Raw genomic sequence first — 16,934 nt, forward strand, 5'->3', positions numbered from 1 at the left:
GATGGCGCTGCTGGACCTGGCCCTGGAGGGAATGGCCGTCTTCGGGTTCGTCCTCTTCTTGGTGCTGTGGCTGATGCATTTCATGGCCATCATCTTCACGTGAGTGAGGGGCAGCTGGAGGAGCCCGTGGAGGGGTCCAGGCCTCGGGGACAGGCGAGGGTAGGAGGAATTTCGCTTTGGAGGAGATTGGGCTTGGATGGGGGTGGAGACAGCCAATTTTCAGACTCTTCCTCCCAGTCTCTCTAGCCTTGGATCAGCTGGGCCGGGGGGCTCATTGGAAGAGAGAAGTGACCAGTGAGGGGGTGGCTGGGCGGCAGGCGACTTCACAGCCAGGGGAAAGAGACTGTACTCTTTTTATGTGTAGGGCGGAAGGTTGCTTGCTTGGTTTGATTGTGCTCTGGATTCGTGTGGTTTTTCATCTGGGCCAAGATGTATGGTGTATTGTGGGTTTTTTTTCCCTCTCTCGACGGGGGCCACATTTCTATTATGATGATCGTTTCCACTCTTCTGGGAGCTGCACGCTGCCACCTGGAGACCTCCCTGTGGATTTTCTTCTTCCTGGATGAGCTTTCTGCCCTTAGATAGATGTGAAGCACCTGTCCATCTTGAAAAACGTCCACCAAACCTCTGAACTGGTGTTGTAACCTTAAGTCATGTCAGCTTGTACATTTCAGTGTGGCTCCCCCCACCCCCCAATTCCTTATATTTTGTCTTGTTTAGATTGGGTCCCCCGCCCCCAGGCACATACCTTTTCATTAGATACCATTCACTGAAAACACAGTAGTAAGCACGACAGAATTCCTGTCCTCATAGAGCTTACATTCCAGAAGGGAGAGACATAATTAAAATCCGAATAAGGTTATATCAGATAGTGATAAAGACTATGAAATAAAATAAAATCGGGTAATGGGATGAGTATGACATAGGGTGTGTAGCTACTTTTGATATTTCAATTATTCGAATGTCTTTAAAATGGAAAAAGTCTTTGTAAGGAAATGAAAGAATTGACACAGCCCATTACTCTTGGATTCACTAGACTTTTAGCTGGAAGAAAAAAAAAGATTGTGCATAGTGATCTTTACCACCATTTAGAATAGGGTATATGTTAGTAGAGAGGGGAGGACTTTAAGAAATTAATTGCTTTCAGTTTTTCTTTCCCTTTTCACTGCAGAAAAAGTGTACTTCTTCCTTTTAGAAATGCCGCATTTTATTAGTGTGGTGTGGCATTTCCTGGTAGTGGAGAAAGATGCTACTGATACATTGTAAAGGCATGCTGGTATTTCTTTGAAGATGAACGAAAAATGCTCCTTGAAGACTGTTGATTTTAGGTTTTGGAGTTTGTGAGCTGTAGGCAGTGAACATTCTGGACTTCATTTCAAATATATGAGTTCTTAAAAAGCAATTTTGTTACTTTATCTGGTCATAGAAATAAAACAGGCTTACTGTATAGGGAATTAGACTACAGAGAAGAAAGAACAAAGTTAAACAGACACACCAAAACTCCATTGCCTGTCAACCTTTTGTACTATCCTTCCAGTTATATTTCTGTAGGGGGAGGGAAAGGAAGAGAGGGAGGTCCGGAAGGAACGAGGAAGGGACCATACCATGATTGTTCTGTAACCAGCTTTAAAATTCATCTATTTAATAAATACTTTCTAGGAAGCTCTTTTGTACAAGGCACTGTTCTAGGTGCTGGAAATAAGATTGAAGAACAATATATCCAAGGCCCCTGCTCTCATGGAGCTTCCATGTAAAATGTCATGAGTAATTTTTTCGTCAGTAAATGTATGATCTCTCCATCGTTTTTAATAGATGCATGACATTTTTATTTATGAGGCACTAATCTGTGTTCATTATTATTATTGGTAGGCATTTAGGCTACTTTCAGTTTGTCACGATTACAAAGAACACTGTGATGAATGGCTTCCATCTTTAAGAGATGATTGGCAACCCACTCCAGTGTTCCTGCCTGGAGAACCCCAGGGACGGGGGAGCCTGGTGGGCTGCTGTCTATGGGGTCGCACAGAGTCGGACACGACTGAAGCGACTTAGCAGCAGCAGCAGCAGCTCCTTAGTTTACATTTTGAAAGAGGAATTATTGGACCAGAAGTGGTGCAGGTTTTAAACTTGGATACATATTACCCTACGGAAATGTTGTATCTATTCATAGTCCTGGTAACATTGTATGATGGTCCCCATTTCCCCTTACTAAGTATTAGGGTTTTTACTGTTCTCTGTTTTTTGTTTTCATTCCTTTAATTACTGGTTTCATCAAATGTTTTTCATCTATTTAATGCCAGTTACAGCTAGTTGTAAATTTCATATTAATAAATCTTTTGCTTGTGCAATCTATTGCTGTGCTAATCTTTTTCATAGGAAGATTGTTCTGTGATATGCTGCAGTTTTTGCCCAACTTGTTTTTTGTCTTTCAACTTTGTACATATATTTCACATGTAGAAAAGTGTGTGTGCCTGTGTGTTTTAGGTAGTCTTGTCTTTCCCCCCGCCGCCCCCCCCGGCCCCTGCCCCAACTGGTAAAATTTTTTATCTTTTCCATTTCCCCTAACTATTATATAATATCTCTTTTAGTATTTTGAGTTTTCTTTTTTTTTTTTTAACACTTTACCCCTTATAAAGTGTACCAGTATCCACTGTTTTAGTGAAATATTATTACCTTAATTACAGTGTAATTTAGAGGCTGGCCCCTCCTTATTCTTTTGTAAATTTTTATGACTTTTTATACATTTTTACTTGAACTTTAGAACCTTTTCCCCTCCAGACTCTAAGTAATCTTGTATTTAAATTGGAATTGTTAAATTCATAGCCCAATTAGAAGAAAGTTGCCTTCTTTCAACATAGGGCTATGATGGAACACCTTCCTTCTGTGATGTGTGTGTGTATTTGTGCATGCTCAGTCCTGTCCGACTGTTTGTGACAGTTATGGACTGCAGCCCACCAGGCTCCTCTGTCCATGGAATTTTCCAGATGAGAATACTGGAGTGGGTTGCCAGTTCCTACTCGAGGGGAACCGCCTGACCCAGGGATCGAACCCGTGTGTCTTGCGTCTCCTGCATTGACAGGCGGATTCTTTACCACTGCACCATCTAAAAGTCACACATTTAACACTAGTAAAGTAGCTTAATACTTCAAGTAACCATCTGAGAGTGTTTATACTCTTAGACTCTGACAACTCCAGAATTATTTTAAGTTATTTTGTATTTAATAATAAACTGAAAAAAAATTTTAAATACCTTTTTGTTTAAAACACTTTCAGTTTTTGAGAATAGCACAAACTTTAGTTACGATACGGTAGAGTCTTTGTCAAATGAAAATAGAACAAAGAAAATGCAATTAGTTTATAACAGATTGGTAGGAATCTTCAGAATATTTTTCTGAAATAGGTAAAAGAACATGAAGTAAACAATCAACAGCTTAATTCATGTATAAATTATATGCTGCCTTTTAGTTCCTTTCATCTTATCCCACCTTCAAAATTATTTACTGTTTGATTTGATTCCTTTCTTACTGAAGTGAAGATGCTTCCCAGTTTGAGTTGTTTTCAAGCAGAGCACTAAGGGTTTGTCCTCTCCTCTTTCTACTGTGTTTAGTAAATTAGCAGGTTTGATAATCTCAACATTTTGATATTCTTAACTTTTTGACAAGCAAGGCTAAAGAATATTGGCAGTGATATTTTGGTTAAAATTTTATGCTAAGCATTCTATATTTTATTGAAGAATATATTTCCTGAACATGTGTCTGTATCCTCTCAAATTCCTTTTTGAATATGGTAAAGTATAAATAAATTAAAAAAGCCAGATTTAATCAATGCCCCTCCTAAAACCTTGTGCCTGAAACTGGTGGAAATGGAGCCTATTATCAAACCTTATATGGTTCCATATCTGGTTGTCAGATTAAGGAGTGTAATCTGTGAGCTACTAATGTTTAAAAATATTTAAGTAATACAAACATTGCAGTGAAATTGCTAAAAAACAATAGAACATTAAAAAAAAAAACCCATGGTTATTTTTTTACAATTAAATACAGTGTATAATGGTATCTAGTTAATTTGGATCCAATGTTCTATTGTATTGTAGCTTATTAAAATGAGATTAAAAAGCTAAGTATTGGCCTGTATTTTTAAAATGGAGCGGAATATAATTAATACAGTGAACAATTGTTCAATGACATTTTTTGCTCTGATTTCATAAATATCTTATAAATTGTATAAGCTTACAGTTTTAAAAATTGAAGTGGTTTAGAACTAGAGAACCATTATTTTCAATATTTTGAAACGTTCTCTGCTCACTGGTATCTTTAGCTACTGCTTTGCTCTTTTCCAGAATTAATATTGACTGATGCCTCATCATTTCACAACATATTTTAGATGGCAGACATTTGCGGAATTTTGCCTAAAATGTCTGTGCACGCACTCCCACTCCCCCCGCCCACCCCCCCAACACACACATAACTTGTGGGATCCTAGTTTCCTGCCTAGGGATTGAACCCCAGGCCCATAACAGTAAAGGCTCTGGACCACCAGTGAATTCCCCTTAAAAGTTTAAAGAAAACATTTAGATTAGAGCATCTGAAATTCAAGAATTCAAAATTCTTATTTTGAAGATTGTTTCCTTTTTAAAAAAAAAAAAGAAACTAATGATTATATCCTCTGTAGGCATAGTTAAGTGATTTTTTATGGAATTTTTTGTCTTTTGTTGAGAGCTCGTGTGGTTTGATAACTGGAGGACAGTGGCTAATTCATACAAAAGTCTGGAATCAATGTTTTTTCTTCCCTCTTTAGCTATTAGGAACCATTCTGCTAGAGAAGAGTTTCTAAGTAAGATACCTTGCTTTTTTCTCCTCTCATCTCCCCATCCTTCTTGCTCCTTGGACTTAATCATTTTTTCCCCTTTATGTGTGGTATCCTAATGTTTAGTTTAATTGACTGGAGGTGCCGTGGTACCGTGGCAATACTGCTTGTATCCATCCAATATTAACTGCCCTCTAGTAAACGTTCTTTTCTTGAAGATTCTTTTTTTCTCAAGTTAATTCTGCCTTTCCTAATTTTTCTAGTATAACAACTTTTAAACCTGCTGCACAATTTTTGAGAAGAGTTTAAGTACTCACTGTATCAGGATAACTGTGCTAAACTGCCTGTCAGAAAGTAATTATGTTTTTAATGTAAATTTTAGCATTTCAGATATTATTGTTAGATAATATGATTTTTTTTCCAAAATTTGGACTTAAATGTATGGTGTTCTGAGCCTTAGTAGAGTGTAAATCGAGGGGAGCTTATTTTCTGGGTTTAGTCCGGAGGATGCAGTTGGACTTTGAACAGATTTTGCTCAGTCAGGGCCATTGTTGCCCAAACCACTTTTGGGTGCATGAATCAGGTAGTTCAGGCCCTTGAACCTGAGCCTTGGGGAGATATGGAATTGGATGATATTGTGATAGCTTTAAAAAGCAAAATGGACATTAAAAAAAAAGCAAAATGGAAATTTACTATTTAGTGGCGGTTCTCTTAATTCATCATTCCTCCCTTTTCCTACCTACATCATTAGTTCAGTATATATTATCTCTACCCTAGATTATTGAACTATCTCTACTTGCTGGTATTTTTACCTAATGCTCTGCTTTTTATCGGAGAAGGCAATGGCACCCCACTCCAGTACTCTTGCCTGGAAAACCCCATGGATGGAGGAGCCTGGTGGGCTGCAGTCCATGGGGTCGCAAAGAGTCGGACACGACTGAGCGACTTCCCTTTAACTTTTCACTTTCACGCATTGGAGAAAGAAATGGCAACCCACTCCAGTGTTCTTGCCTGGAGAATCCCGGGGACGGGGGAGCCTGGTGGGCTGCCGTCTGTGGGGTCGCACAGAGTAGGACACGACCGAAGCAACTTAGCAGCAGCAGTAGCTGCTGCTCTTTATCTACTTTGTATTTCTTATTGTAGCCTAATCTTTCTGGAGCAGCAATCTTGGATCATGTGCTTAAAATCTTACCAAGGTTCCCCACTGCCTTCAGGTTAAAATTCAAACTCCTTAACAAGACGTAATTCTTGGGGAGGTGAGCCATCTCCTGTGCCTGTTTCTCCAGCCACATTGAATTACTGGCATTTCTCTGAATGGGCAATGTAATTTTTTTAGAATTCTCTTTCTTTCCTTTTTTCCGTTTCTCTCCCTTCTTCCTTCCCTCCCTTCCTTTTTGTTTTACTAACTCCTCCTCGTTCAGCTTTAGCTCCTTACTGGGTTAGGCACCCCCTCTTATGTCCTTCCATAGTATCTTGAATTTACCTGTCTAAAAAACTGTGTGTTCTGTTGTCTCTTTCCCCACTTAAGATGATAAACTTTGGGGAGTAGGGAGATGTCTTATTTACTATTGTATCTTCAGTGCTACTCGGCAGCTGATCATTGCATGTCGAATGAATAATCTTTGATTTTTTTCCCCAGTAGTAATGGTGGGATTTTTGATCACTCATTAACTTAGTGTTATTTGGCCGTTGTGATTTCAGGTAGATTGACAGAACTTGGGATGGATTCAGTGGCGGTGGCTTTTCATGAAATGAGTTGGACCAAATGGAATCTTTGTCTCACTATTTCCGATTGTGGGTTAAAATAGAAACAGTGCCTTATCAGTCACATGATCCTGATTGTGCTTAGTCGTATCCAACTCTTTGGGACCCCATGGACTGTAGCGCATCAGTCCTCTCTGTCCGTGGGATTCCCCAGGCAAGAAAAACAGAGTGGGTTGTCATTCCCTTCTCCAGGAGATCCTCTCAACCCAGGGATCAAACCCAGGTCTCTTGCATTACAGGCTGATTCTTTACCATCTGAGTCACCAGGGAAGCCCAATCACATGTTCACCTACAAATTACTTGTTAGATCTGAATATCCCCCCAGGGTTTTCCAAAGGGAATACCTGTCATGCCTTCAATAATCTGTACACTGGGATCTACCCTTCGGGAAATGCAAAGCTACTTGTTTCTGTTAGCAAAATACGTTGCTGGGTTAGTGGGTTTTGGGCGGGAGGGAGAGGGAACAAAATTAACAAAGGTCTCCTCGTTTTTTCCGGTGAGGGAATATTTTGTGTTCTGTAGTGTACAAGTCTGTTGTCCAATGGAAATAGTTTGTGTTTTCCTGTAAAGGTAACTCACTGACGGGTTGTTCTGTGTTCTCTGGGGGATCTTCTGTCTGCAGAATTAATGTTGAACCAGAAGGTGTGTTTTGTGATGTGGTGTGCTTTGCTAATGAAGCCCATTTTGCTGCAGTACCATTTTTGAAGATAAATGCTATATGGAGGTAACATTAATCATGACACTTACTGATCATAGACATGGTAACAACCTTCTAGAGCACATTCATAGCTAAAAACAGCAACAAAAGAAGCCTTTTATCATTTGGAATTGCTGGGATGGACTATATGAAGTATAGGATCTGCTGATCAAGCAATCACCTTAATTTTACATGATATATTAACAAGCTTGATGGCATGGAGCAAAGGAGAAAATTCCCAGTGTCAGATAAATCGCTTCAATTGATTCGCACAGCAGAGCTATAAAAACAGCACAGTCTGGGGCTGTTAAGCAAGGTGAACTTTGCCCTCAAGGAATCTATCTTCCCCTTAGAAGCTTTGAGGGAAATTCTTGTGTCTCACGTCTGCTGTAGCGCTGTCTTAAGGTTGCTGCACAGGAGACGCAGGTTCTGTCCCTGGGTGGGGAAGATCCCCTGGAGGAGGAAATGGCAACCCACTCCAGTATTCTTGCCTGGGAAATCCCATGGGCAGCAGCAGCCAGGGGCTGATAATAGGGGATGAGCACAGCCCAGCCTTTCTCCCAGAAGTCTCCCTTCATCCCAGGCCCCTCTCCTGCTCAAAACTCAATTTGAATACAAAATCGTAAAATAAATTATTTTTAAATGATACCAACCATTAAACAAACTGTTGAGGAGGGGCCGAAAGGGGACTAAAAGATTCAAAGGCTAAAACAGTAAGCTAAAATGATGGAAAGGACAGTAACAATTTTAGAGACTGAGATGTTAGGGAATGAAAATCAACAAAGAAAAGCACAGCCATCCCATCAGTTCACAAGTCTTGTGCAGAGAGGCGATTAAGATTCATCAAGCCAAAGCATCCATAAAGTCCGGAAGAATGTTCCCGAATACTCCTTACCATCCGTTGGAGTTCTTTGAAGTGTTCTCTGAAGAGATGTCCTTTTAGCTCACAATAGAAAGCAAGACCCTGCGGGCCTCCCTCTGCCTGTGATTCATCTCCCCTGACCTTTTAGACTGAAGTAACTGGTACTCTGAGAGGCACCCCAGATGGTACCTGCCCTTCTGTTCCCTGGCCTTACAGCTGCTGCCCTGCAGCAGCTTGCTGTGAGTACCCCACTCCCTGACCTTGACAGTGACAGGCCCTAATTACATGAATTCAATTTTTTTTTTTTCTTTTTGACGGAGGAGTGACTCCAGCTCTCAATTTAAAATGTCACTTAGAAATAATGCCTTGGGAAAATGACACGTGTTGAAAATTTACCATACTTTCCTGTCTTCCCCCGTGGCTCCCTTAGTTTTGAGATTATTTTGTTCTTCAAAAAGAAGCCATTCAAACCATTGACTAGCATATTCATGGTCTATCCCTTTCTCTTTCTTAATGTGTTCTTGAAAATGTAATAAAATCAGATGTCTAACAATTAAATGGACAGGTGTTAGGAGGGGAATTAGGAGGGGTGTTAGGAGAGAGTTTCTCTTGAAACTCTCTCTGTTTCAAGAGAACTTAAGACTAGTATTAAAATCCCAGATTCTGGATCTGGTGCCTAGGATCTGCTGCCACTGATGAGAACTTTCCAGGTATTAGAAGCTGTGGGGAGGGGCGTTTTCTCCCCAGGAGGAAGGCTGCATTGTCATCTTTGTTTTGGGGTCTATGGGGTCGCACAGAGTCGGACACGACTGAAGCGACTTAGCAGCAGCAGCAGCAGCAGCAGCAGTCACTTTGTGCCTTGTACCTGCTGCACTGTGGAAAAATTATCATGCCTCCGCCTCTCAGTTCTGAGGGTGACAGTCTCTTCATCCAGCAGAGCCAAGGGAAGGGGGATTCTTGTGACTGTAGAATCCAAATTCTGAGCCAGGCTCTGAGTGCAGAGAAATTTCGAGAAGCCAGCACCTCTGCCCAGCTGAGAACCCTTTTAATAGTCTTAAAGGGGAGCTCGGCTAAGAAAACAGTAACAGGTAATTTTTAGGCAATAATAATATGTGTCACGTAAAGTCTCTCAATCTCACACTTGCATTGTTTCTACACTTTTGGATTATACCCATAGAACTTTAAATTCATTCCTAAATTTTGAGTGTAATTTTAACCTTGAATATAATTTTAACTTAAATATGGTATATATTAATACTTTGCACTAAATGTTTTATCCCATGTTTTGATTTATTCCGTTTTAACCATGATTTGAGACTTTTAATGATTCCCTTTCCCCCTTTTAGTGATTCCCTGGTGGCTCAGATGGTAAAGCTTCTGCCTGCTGTGTGGGAGACCTGGGTTCGATCCCTGGGTTGGGAAGATCCCCTGGAGAAGGAAATGGCAACCCACTCCAGTACTCTTGCTTGGAAAATTCCGTGGACTGAGGAGCCTGGTAGGCTACAGTCCATGAGGTCGCAAAGAGTTGGACACGACTAAGCGACTTCACTTTCCCCCTTTAGTCTTTTTTTTTTTTTTTTTGCATTTTAAAAAATATTTTTACACTTAAAAAAAAATCATTAATTTATTTTTAGCTGTGCCAGGTCTTCATTCCTACACAGGGTTTTCTCTAGTTGTCACAAGTGGGGGCTGCCCTCCAGTCACGGTCTGGGCTTCTTGTTGTGGTGGTCTCTCTTGTTGCAGAGCATGGGCTCTAGAGCGCTCGGGCTTCAGTAGTTGTGGCTCCTGGACTCTAGTTGCGGCTTCCAGGCTCTAAGCGTAGGCTCCATAGTTGTGGTGCGTGCATGGACTTAGTTGCTCTGTAGCCCGTGGGATCTTCCCAAATTAGGGATCAAACCCGTGTCTCCTACATCGGCAGGTGGATTTTTTACCACTGAGGTGCCAGGGAAGCCCCCGCCCCCTACCTTTTAATTTTCCTTGGTACGTAAGAGTTGACTTTATCTCTAAAAAGAAAAATCAACATAATGGATTACTCCTTAAACATATATGAAATAACTTTTAAGTCTATGAATTTCCAGTCCTTCCTCTTTGGTTATATACATTGCATCAGTGTTTGATCTCTCAAAATCTCTAATCAGAACTATGAAATTTCAGAGGAGTTACATTTAGTGGAAAAATGTTCTTTTTGAAAAGTTGCTAGTAATAGCTATCACTGAATGTTTACTTTGTGGCTTAATCTCATCTATTTCTCATAACTGCTTTATGAAATAAGTGAGTACTCTTACCCACACTTTAAAAAACAAGAGCAACTTGAGATAAAGAAATGCCTTGCCCAGGGATACACAGTTAGTTAGCTGTGAAGCTGGTACAGAAATCTAGACAGCCTCCCTCCAGCCACGGCTCTTAAACTTCACTGTGACCTGCCTAGTGGACTCAGTGGTAAAGAATCTGCCTGCCAGTGCAGAAGATGCGGGTTTGATCTGTGGGTCAGGGGAAGATCCCCTGGAGAAGGGAATGGCCACCACTCCAGTATTCTTGCCTGGAAAATTCCATGGAGGGAGGAGCCTAGTGGGCTACAGTCCACAGGGTCGCAAAGAGTCAGACAGGATTAAGTACACATGCACTCACTACTTAAACCAATATGCTGTATATACTGCGGGTGGTAACCTAAAAAGTAACCCCGGAAGTAATCCATTGGGATAGAATGTCTGTATGGAAATTTCTCCAGTTGCTCTGAATCTTAAGTTTTTGAGAACTAGCAACATTTAGATCACTATGGAGACAGCCCCATTCTTTCTCTCTTTTCCAGCCCTTCTCCAACTTGTACGGCTCCTTGGAGCCTTCTTGTTTTTCACCGTCCTGTAATAGCTGATCTTTCTGAGAGTTTCCATCTCTGCCATCTTCTGTTCTTACAGTAATCAGACTTCCTAGGCCCATGGGTCTCAACTTTGCACATTGGAGTCACTGGGGAAGATTTAAAAAAACAAAACAAAAAACACATGCTGCTGCCTTGGCCTCAACTCAAGCTTACATATACACACACACACCCCCCAGGTGATTTTCTTCTACAGTCAAGGCTGAGAACAGTTGCCCTAGGCTGTTCACCCTTGTACTACTTGGCTTCACTGAATTCTCCACTCCAGTTCACTTCCTCATCTTGCCCTTGCCTTCCCTTGGATCAGTCTGCCCAGTTATCCCGAATCTATCTCAATTTATAGTTTCTCCATTTTCAGAATCCTGAAAATGGATATAATCATGCAGTCAAATGGACTGAACTACTACACATTCATGGGCTCAGATCTCACCCTGGAGCCGGTGCTGGCATCTGACAATACTTTGTTTCCATTTTTAGCTCTGACACCCGTGACTGGCAGCACCTCTTCTAAATCTTCACCATCTTACCCTCATCCTTGCTACATTACCTTGACTCCTGCTTCACACTGTGGATCTTCTCAGGCCATTCCTTAGTTTTTATTTCCTCTCTGTTTACCTTTTGACTAGCTCTTTCCGCTAACCGTTTATACTCAAGTTTTAAAAATTAAAAATAAGTAAAAATTAAACTGAAAAACTCTCCTCCACCTGGTTGCTAACTTTGGCCTTTTTTCACTGTCAGATTTCAGGAGAAACTAGTGTTTATTCACTGTTATCGCCACTCACCTCTCATTCATTTGCTTCTCAGCCGTTTTTATTGATCTGCCCCTTGCCCAGAGGACTCTGAGGTCACCAGTGTTCACACATTCTAGTGACATTTCAGTTCGTACCTTGTCCTCTCTGCAGCGTTCAATGTTATTCTTTCTTGAACCCATTCAAAAAGAAAACAGCCTAGCCTAACAAACCCTTCTGTGGCTTCACTTTCTTCCTGGCTCTTTCCACTCTTGGTCTTCTTCAGGCATTACCAGTTATGTAAGTATTAATTATATTGATATGCAACCAACTGCTAATGGCATGCCCCACCTAGGAGAGCATACTAAACCGTGGATGGCTCGCATGTTTTTCTCTGTAGACTAACTATTTCTTCCAACTGTATTTAGCCAGCCACTTTTCACTCTTGATTTATTTAACTTAAAAAAATGCATAGAATGTCAATTTGTCTATAACTGAGTCACTTTGCTATAAAGCAGAGATTGGTACAACATTGTAAATCAACTATACTTCAATTAAAACATAAAATTGAAAAATTTTGAGAACACACTATGTATCATTGTTTTGTTGGATCCTGGAGACTTAACAGCCTACTATAGTGTCTTCAGGTGCCAGATTCAGAAGAGTGCATCCTACGGGACTCCATTTAGATAGATTTTGAAGCCAGCAAATTAGTCTCTCATACTTGAAGTCAGAATAGTGGTTACCTTGAGGAGAGGGTAGTTAGTAGAAGGGGACACGCACAGGTTTCTGGGGTTCTGGTAAGACTCTGTTTCTTGATCTGGCTACTGTTTCCATGGGTGTTTCACTTTGAGAAAATTCAGTGAGCTGTGTACTTTTATGTAACTTTATGTGTTATGTAGCAAAAAAAATAGTACTCCCTGCCTCCCCTACAAAAGCATCAAGGTTGCAAGCCAAATGCATGAGGGGAAGGTAGAAGTGGATTCCCAGGATGACAGCTGAAACTGAAAAAGGATCCCAGGATCCTGGAAGGAAGCAAATCACTTGATCAGGCTAAGGGTGGAAACCTGCACCCACAGGAAATCTTGTGCAGGGTATGGGGGCTGTAAGCTCACGTTCATGCCGTCTAGGTAACGCGGAAACCCTGGCCTGAGATCCTTAAAAACTGCTTTGAAACCAGGAAACCTTGCAGGGCTCTGTCAAAGCCACTTGTGAAACTGGCCCCCTTGGGGGATTCCACCATTCAGGCCACTTTTGAGACTCCAGGTAAATGGGCTGTTGTTTATAATTTGAAAAGCACAGGTTGGCTTCCAACACACCGGCCATGGCCAAGGCTAAGGTACCCATCAGCATCATTTCTGTGAGTAGAAGAGGCTTCTGTATGTGGGCACCTCCCCCATTAAATCCCAGTTCCTTGACAGTATGGAGTGTGCCTTAGGCTTTCCTGGTGGATCAGAGGGTTAAGAATCTGCCTGCAGTGCAGGATACCTGGGTTTGATCCCTGGGTCAGGAAGATCCCCTGGAGAAGGGAATGGCTACCCACTCCAGTGTTCTTGCCTGGAGAATTCCATGGACAGAGGAGCCTGGTGGGCTACAGTCCATGGGGTCTCAAAGAGTCCGACACAACTCAGCGACTAACACTTCTTTTCTCATCATGTTATATCACCAGTGCATAGGATAATGCCTGGAGTCAAAAGAGATTATTCAGTAAGGGAATGCTTAGTAGTCACAGAGCACCACTGTGCGCACAGCAGAGCTATGTGATTGCATGTGTGTGTTGAATTACCTAAGTCAAAACAGTGCTCTCCAGAGTAGTAGTCTGGTATCCTAGCTGGCATACTGCAAGATGATCCCTTAGGGTGGGGAAAGAAAATTGTGAGGAGGGGAGAAGGGAGGGAGAGGGCTAGATACATACATAGATATTGGGAGGAGGCACAAATTAGAATTTTTTAAAGGCCCTGTAATATAGTTGGACTTATAATAATCTTGAGTAGAAATTTCAGACATGGTACTTATCAGCAATTCACTTCACCATAAACCTAGAGAAAGCTTCGTGGTGGTTTGGCAGGTCAGTCTATCTTTGATAAAATGCAGCATTCTTGATATGAAAGGATAGGAGGTATATCTATATTAGCATTATGTAAATATATTAGCATTAGGAAGATGTCTTAATGAAGACAAAGAGGAAAAAGGGAAAAATAGAGTCAACACTAGACTATTTAGCAGTTTAAATTATTGTTGTTTTTAATCTAAAGCCTCCCCAAATGCAGTGTGTTAGTGGGCTAGGTTTCTCTGTAATTTGCCATCACCTTATATGGAGGTTTTGTTAGTTTAATAGCACTTAATGATCATACTTTCCTGGTGGCTCGGATGGTAAAGCGTCTACCTATAATGCGAGAGACCCAGGTTCAATCCCTGGGTTGGGAAGATCCTCTGGAGAAGGAAATGGCAACCCACTCCAGTACTCTTGCCTGGAAAATCCCATGGACAGAGGAGCGTGGTGGGCTACAGTTCATGGGGTCGCAAAGAGTCAGCACGACTGAGTGACTTCACTTTCACTTTCAATGATCATACAGTATAATTAATAGATAGCAGCTACTGGGATTTTAGACTTCTTACTCTATCATCCATGTCTCAAACCCTTTCATGATTTCATTTTCTTGGCCTCTTATTCTCTCTGTGCGGTAATCTGGATAATGTCTTCAAATCTGATTCCAGTTCTCCAGTTGCTTTTTGAACTGTGTATGTGCAACTTCTACATGACCTATCTATTGAGTTTTTGGTGTCAGTGACCACCATTTTCATTTCTAGATGTTATGTGGTTCTTTTCATGTATTCATGGTCACATATGATGGTCTCTCATTCCATCTCTTGGGTTTTGTTCAAGCAACACCTGCAGTTGGGTTCTGGGTCCCAAGACCCACATAGTTAGGTGTTTTCCAGAAAGACTTTTTGTTTTTATTCCATTTTATTTTGGACTGAATCCAATGTAGGCAGCATCCCTATCTTTCCTCTGTGGGCCAGGAGTTTTCTACTTTGCCTTTCAAAGATTCCATACTTCTACAAGATTCTTGGAACAGATTTCAGTCATTCCTGTTTCAGGCTTGTCATCGTCTCTAGGTAACTAGAGACCAGCAGATGGTCCCAGCACTCATTTACTCAGAGGTTTCTCTTCATTTCTGACCTGAGACGTTTTCCTTTTTATCATAACAGGATATCTAAAAACATGCTTTTGCATGTGTGCTAAGTCATGCTAAGTTGCTTCAGCCGTGCCTGACTCTTTGCGACGCTATGGACCATACGTAGTCTGACATGGGGTTTTCCAGGCAAGAATACTGGAGTGGGTTGCCATGCCCTCCTCCAGGGGATCTTCCTGACCCAGGGATCTAACTGGCGTCTCTTACATCTCCTGTATTGGCAGGGGACTTCTTTACCACTAGCACCACCTGGGAAGCCCCTAAAACATGCTTTTAGGGTTCTTGTTTTAAGAAAGCATAGAGAAAATTATAAATACTATATAAGATTTTCATCTGTGTATGTTTTGGCTTAGTATGCATTTTTGAAAAATCTCTGAGAAGATAAGAAACTAATAATGCTGTGGAGGTAGTGATGAGAACAAGACTGATGGGGAACAGAGATGACAGGGAGACTTCTTTATATGAATGTCTTAATATTTTTAGTGATTTGAACCATGTGGATATATTACTGTTTCAACCAATTAAACATAAACTTTTCCCCCTGGCCATCTAGATATTCTCTACAGGGTGGGTTTCTCCAGACATCTAGTCTACTATTTTGTTAGCAACGGAATAGTGATCATATTTGTGGTTATATAAATTTTAGATCATCCAGCCCTCTGGCTGAACTCTATAGATCAATATTTGCCAAACTGGTCTGTGGCAAAGGATCAGTTCTTTTCAAGTTTTCCAATCTGTCATGGACTGAAACTTTGGTAAACTACAGTAAAAATAAATGACTGATCATATGCTTGGATGGCATGGCAATGTCAAACTGCTAGAAAAGTTTCTAAATACTTTCTCTCCATTTCATCACCAGCCAGTATAAAGCAACTTGTGGACTGATGCCATGCAGAGCATCACTGCTGTGGATGGTTCTCGTTACTTTCTGGCATTCGGCGTTGTGGATCAGAAACCAAGACCACGCTGCTCTTTAAAATTTTTTGTGTTGCTTTATTTTCCATTGTAGGTAGTAGCCTGCTTTTCTTTCCACAAAGATACATTATGGTCTTATCTGAAACGTGAGATATTTGCTGCAGCACATCTCTGCCTTAATTGGGGGAGTGAGCCTGTGACTAACTGCTATAGACTGTTGGTACTAGTGAACGTCCAGAAATCACCCATAGATGAATAGTATATTTCATCTAACCTGAGATGCATTGATATGGGCATCTTCTTGATCTTCCAGAAGGGATGGTTTCCATGCTGCTAAGTCTGGGCTGCCATCTGGCTGCCAGCGATTGTAAGATGCCGTTGATTTCAGAGATGTTAAAATGTGGAAGAATGTGTCTTAAAATACCCTGCAGATGGCCCTGTGATTGTTCCAGTGTCTAATTACTGTTGAGTGCTTGGAGACTTGCATAGGAGAAGGAGGGAAGACACCTTTGGTGACTTCCTTTAGAAACTTCAACACTCTGCTGAAACACTCTTCATTGTGACACACACCTGACCTGAACTGGGACACAGTCTCTCTTCCCTAATTAGCAAAGCTTCCCTCTTAGGAGTGCTGTGCTACGCCACCCTTTGGGCTGGAGCAGCTCTGAGAACCTTGGTCAGCTTATCTGGGAATCAGTGGCACTGGTTTATCTTTCAGTGTCTTAACAGACATTTCCCTCATCATTGAGGTTCCCCCCCGCCTTACCTTCAGCTTCCCTCCATTCCATCACTGCCGTTCTGAGCTTGTGAACATTGGGGGTTCTGCTAGGTATCCCATCTCCTTGTTTCCCATGCACGCTGGCTTGGTAGTTCTTTCAGTTAGTTGTCGTGTGGGCTGTTACAGAAATTTCTCAAATTTTTCTGGTTACACTTCCATGTTTTTCTGGTGAAGATAGGGATTTTTCCTTCTGCTCTTTTTATAGTTCTTTGGCCACCTTGATGGTGATTTGGGAGGAAAGGCAGTTAATGTGTGGGCTAATAACACCGTCATTCATTCCTTCACTGAGTATTTACTGAGTGCTTGCTCCAG

The 16,934-nt window shown here is 41.3% G+C and overlaps 1 protein-coding gene across 1 annotated transcript in view; it reads left to right on the forward strand.

The window, feature by feature from the left end:
• UGCG (UDP-glucose ceramide glucosyltransferase) overlaps positions 1 to 16,934 on the forward strand; it is a 37,666-nt gene continuing 20,732 nt past the window's right edge. Inside the window, exon 1 of the mRNA XM_010843578.1 lies at positions 1 to 99. Within this exon, the coding sequence (XP_010841880.1) occupies positions 2 to 99 (98 nt within the window). The 5' untranslated portion in view covers position 1. The remainder of the gene's footprint in view (positions 100 to 16,934) is intronic.

The sequence above is a fragment of the Bison bison genome, unplaced genomic scaffold, assembly GCF_000754665.1.
Source record: "Bison bison bison isolate TAMUID 2011002044 unplaced genomic scaffold, Bison_UMD1.0 scf7180017864183, whole genome shotgun sequence".
Lineage (NCBI taxonomy): Eukaryota > Metazoa > Chordata > Mammalia > Artiodactyla > Bovidae > Bison > Bison bison.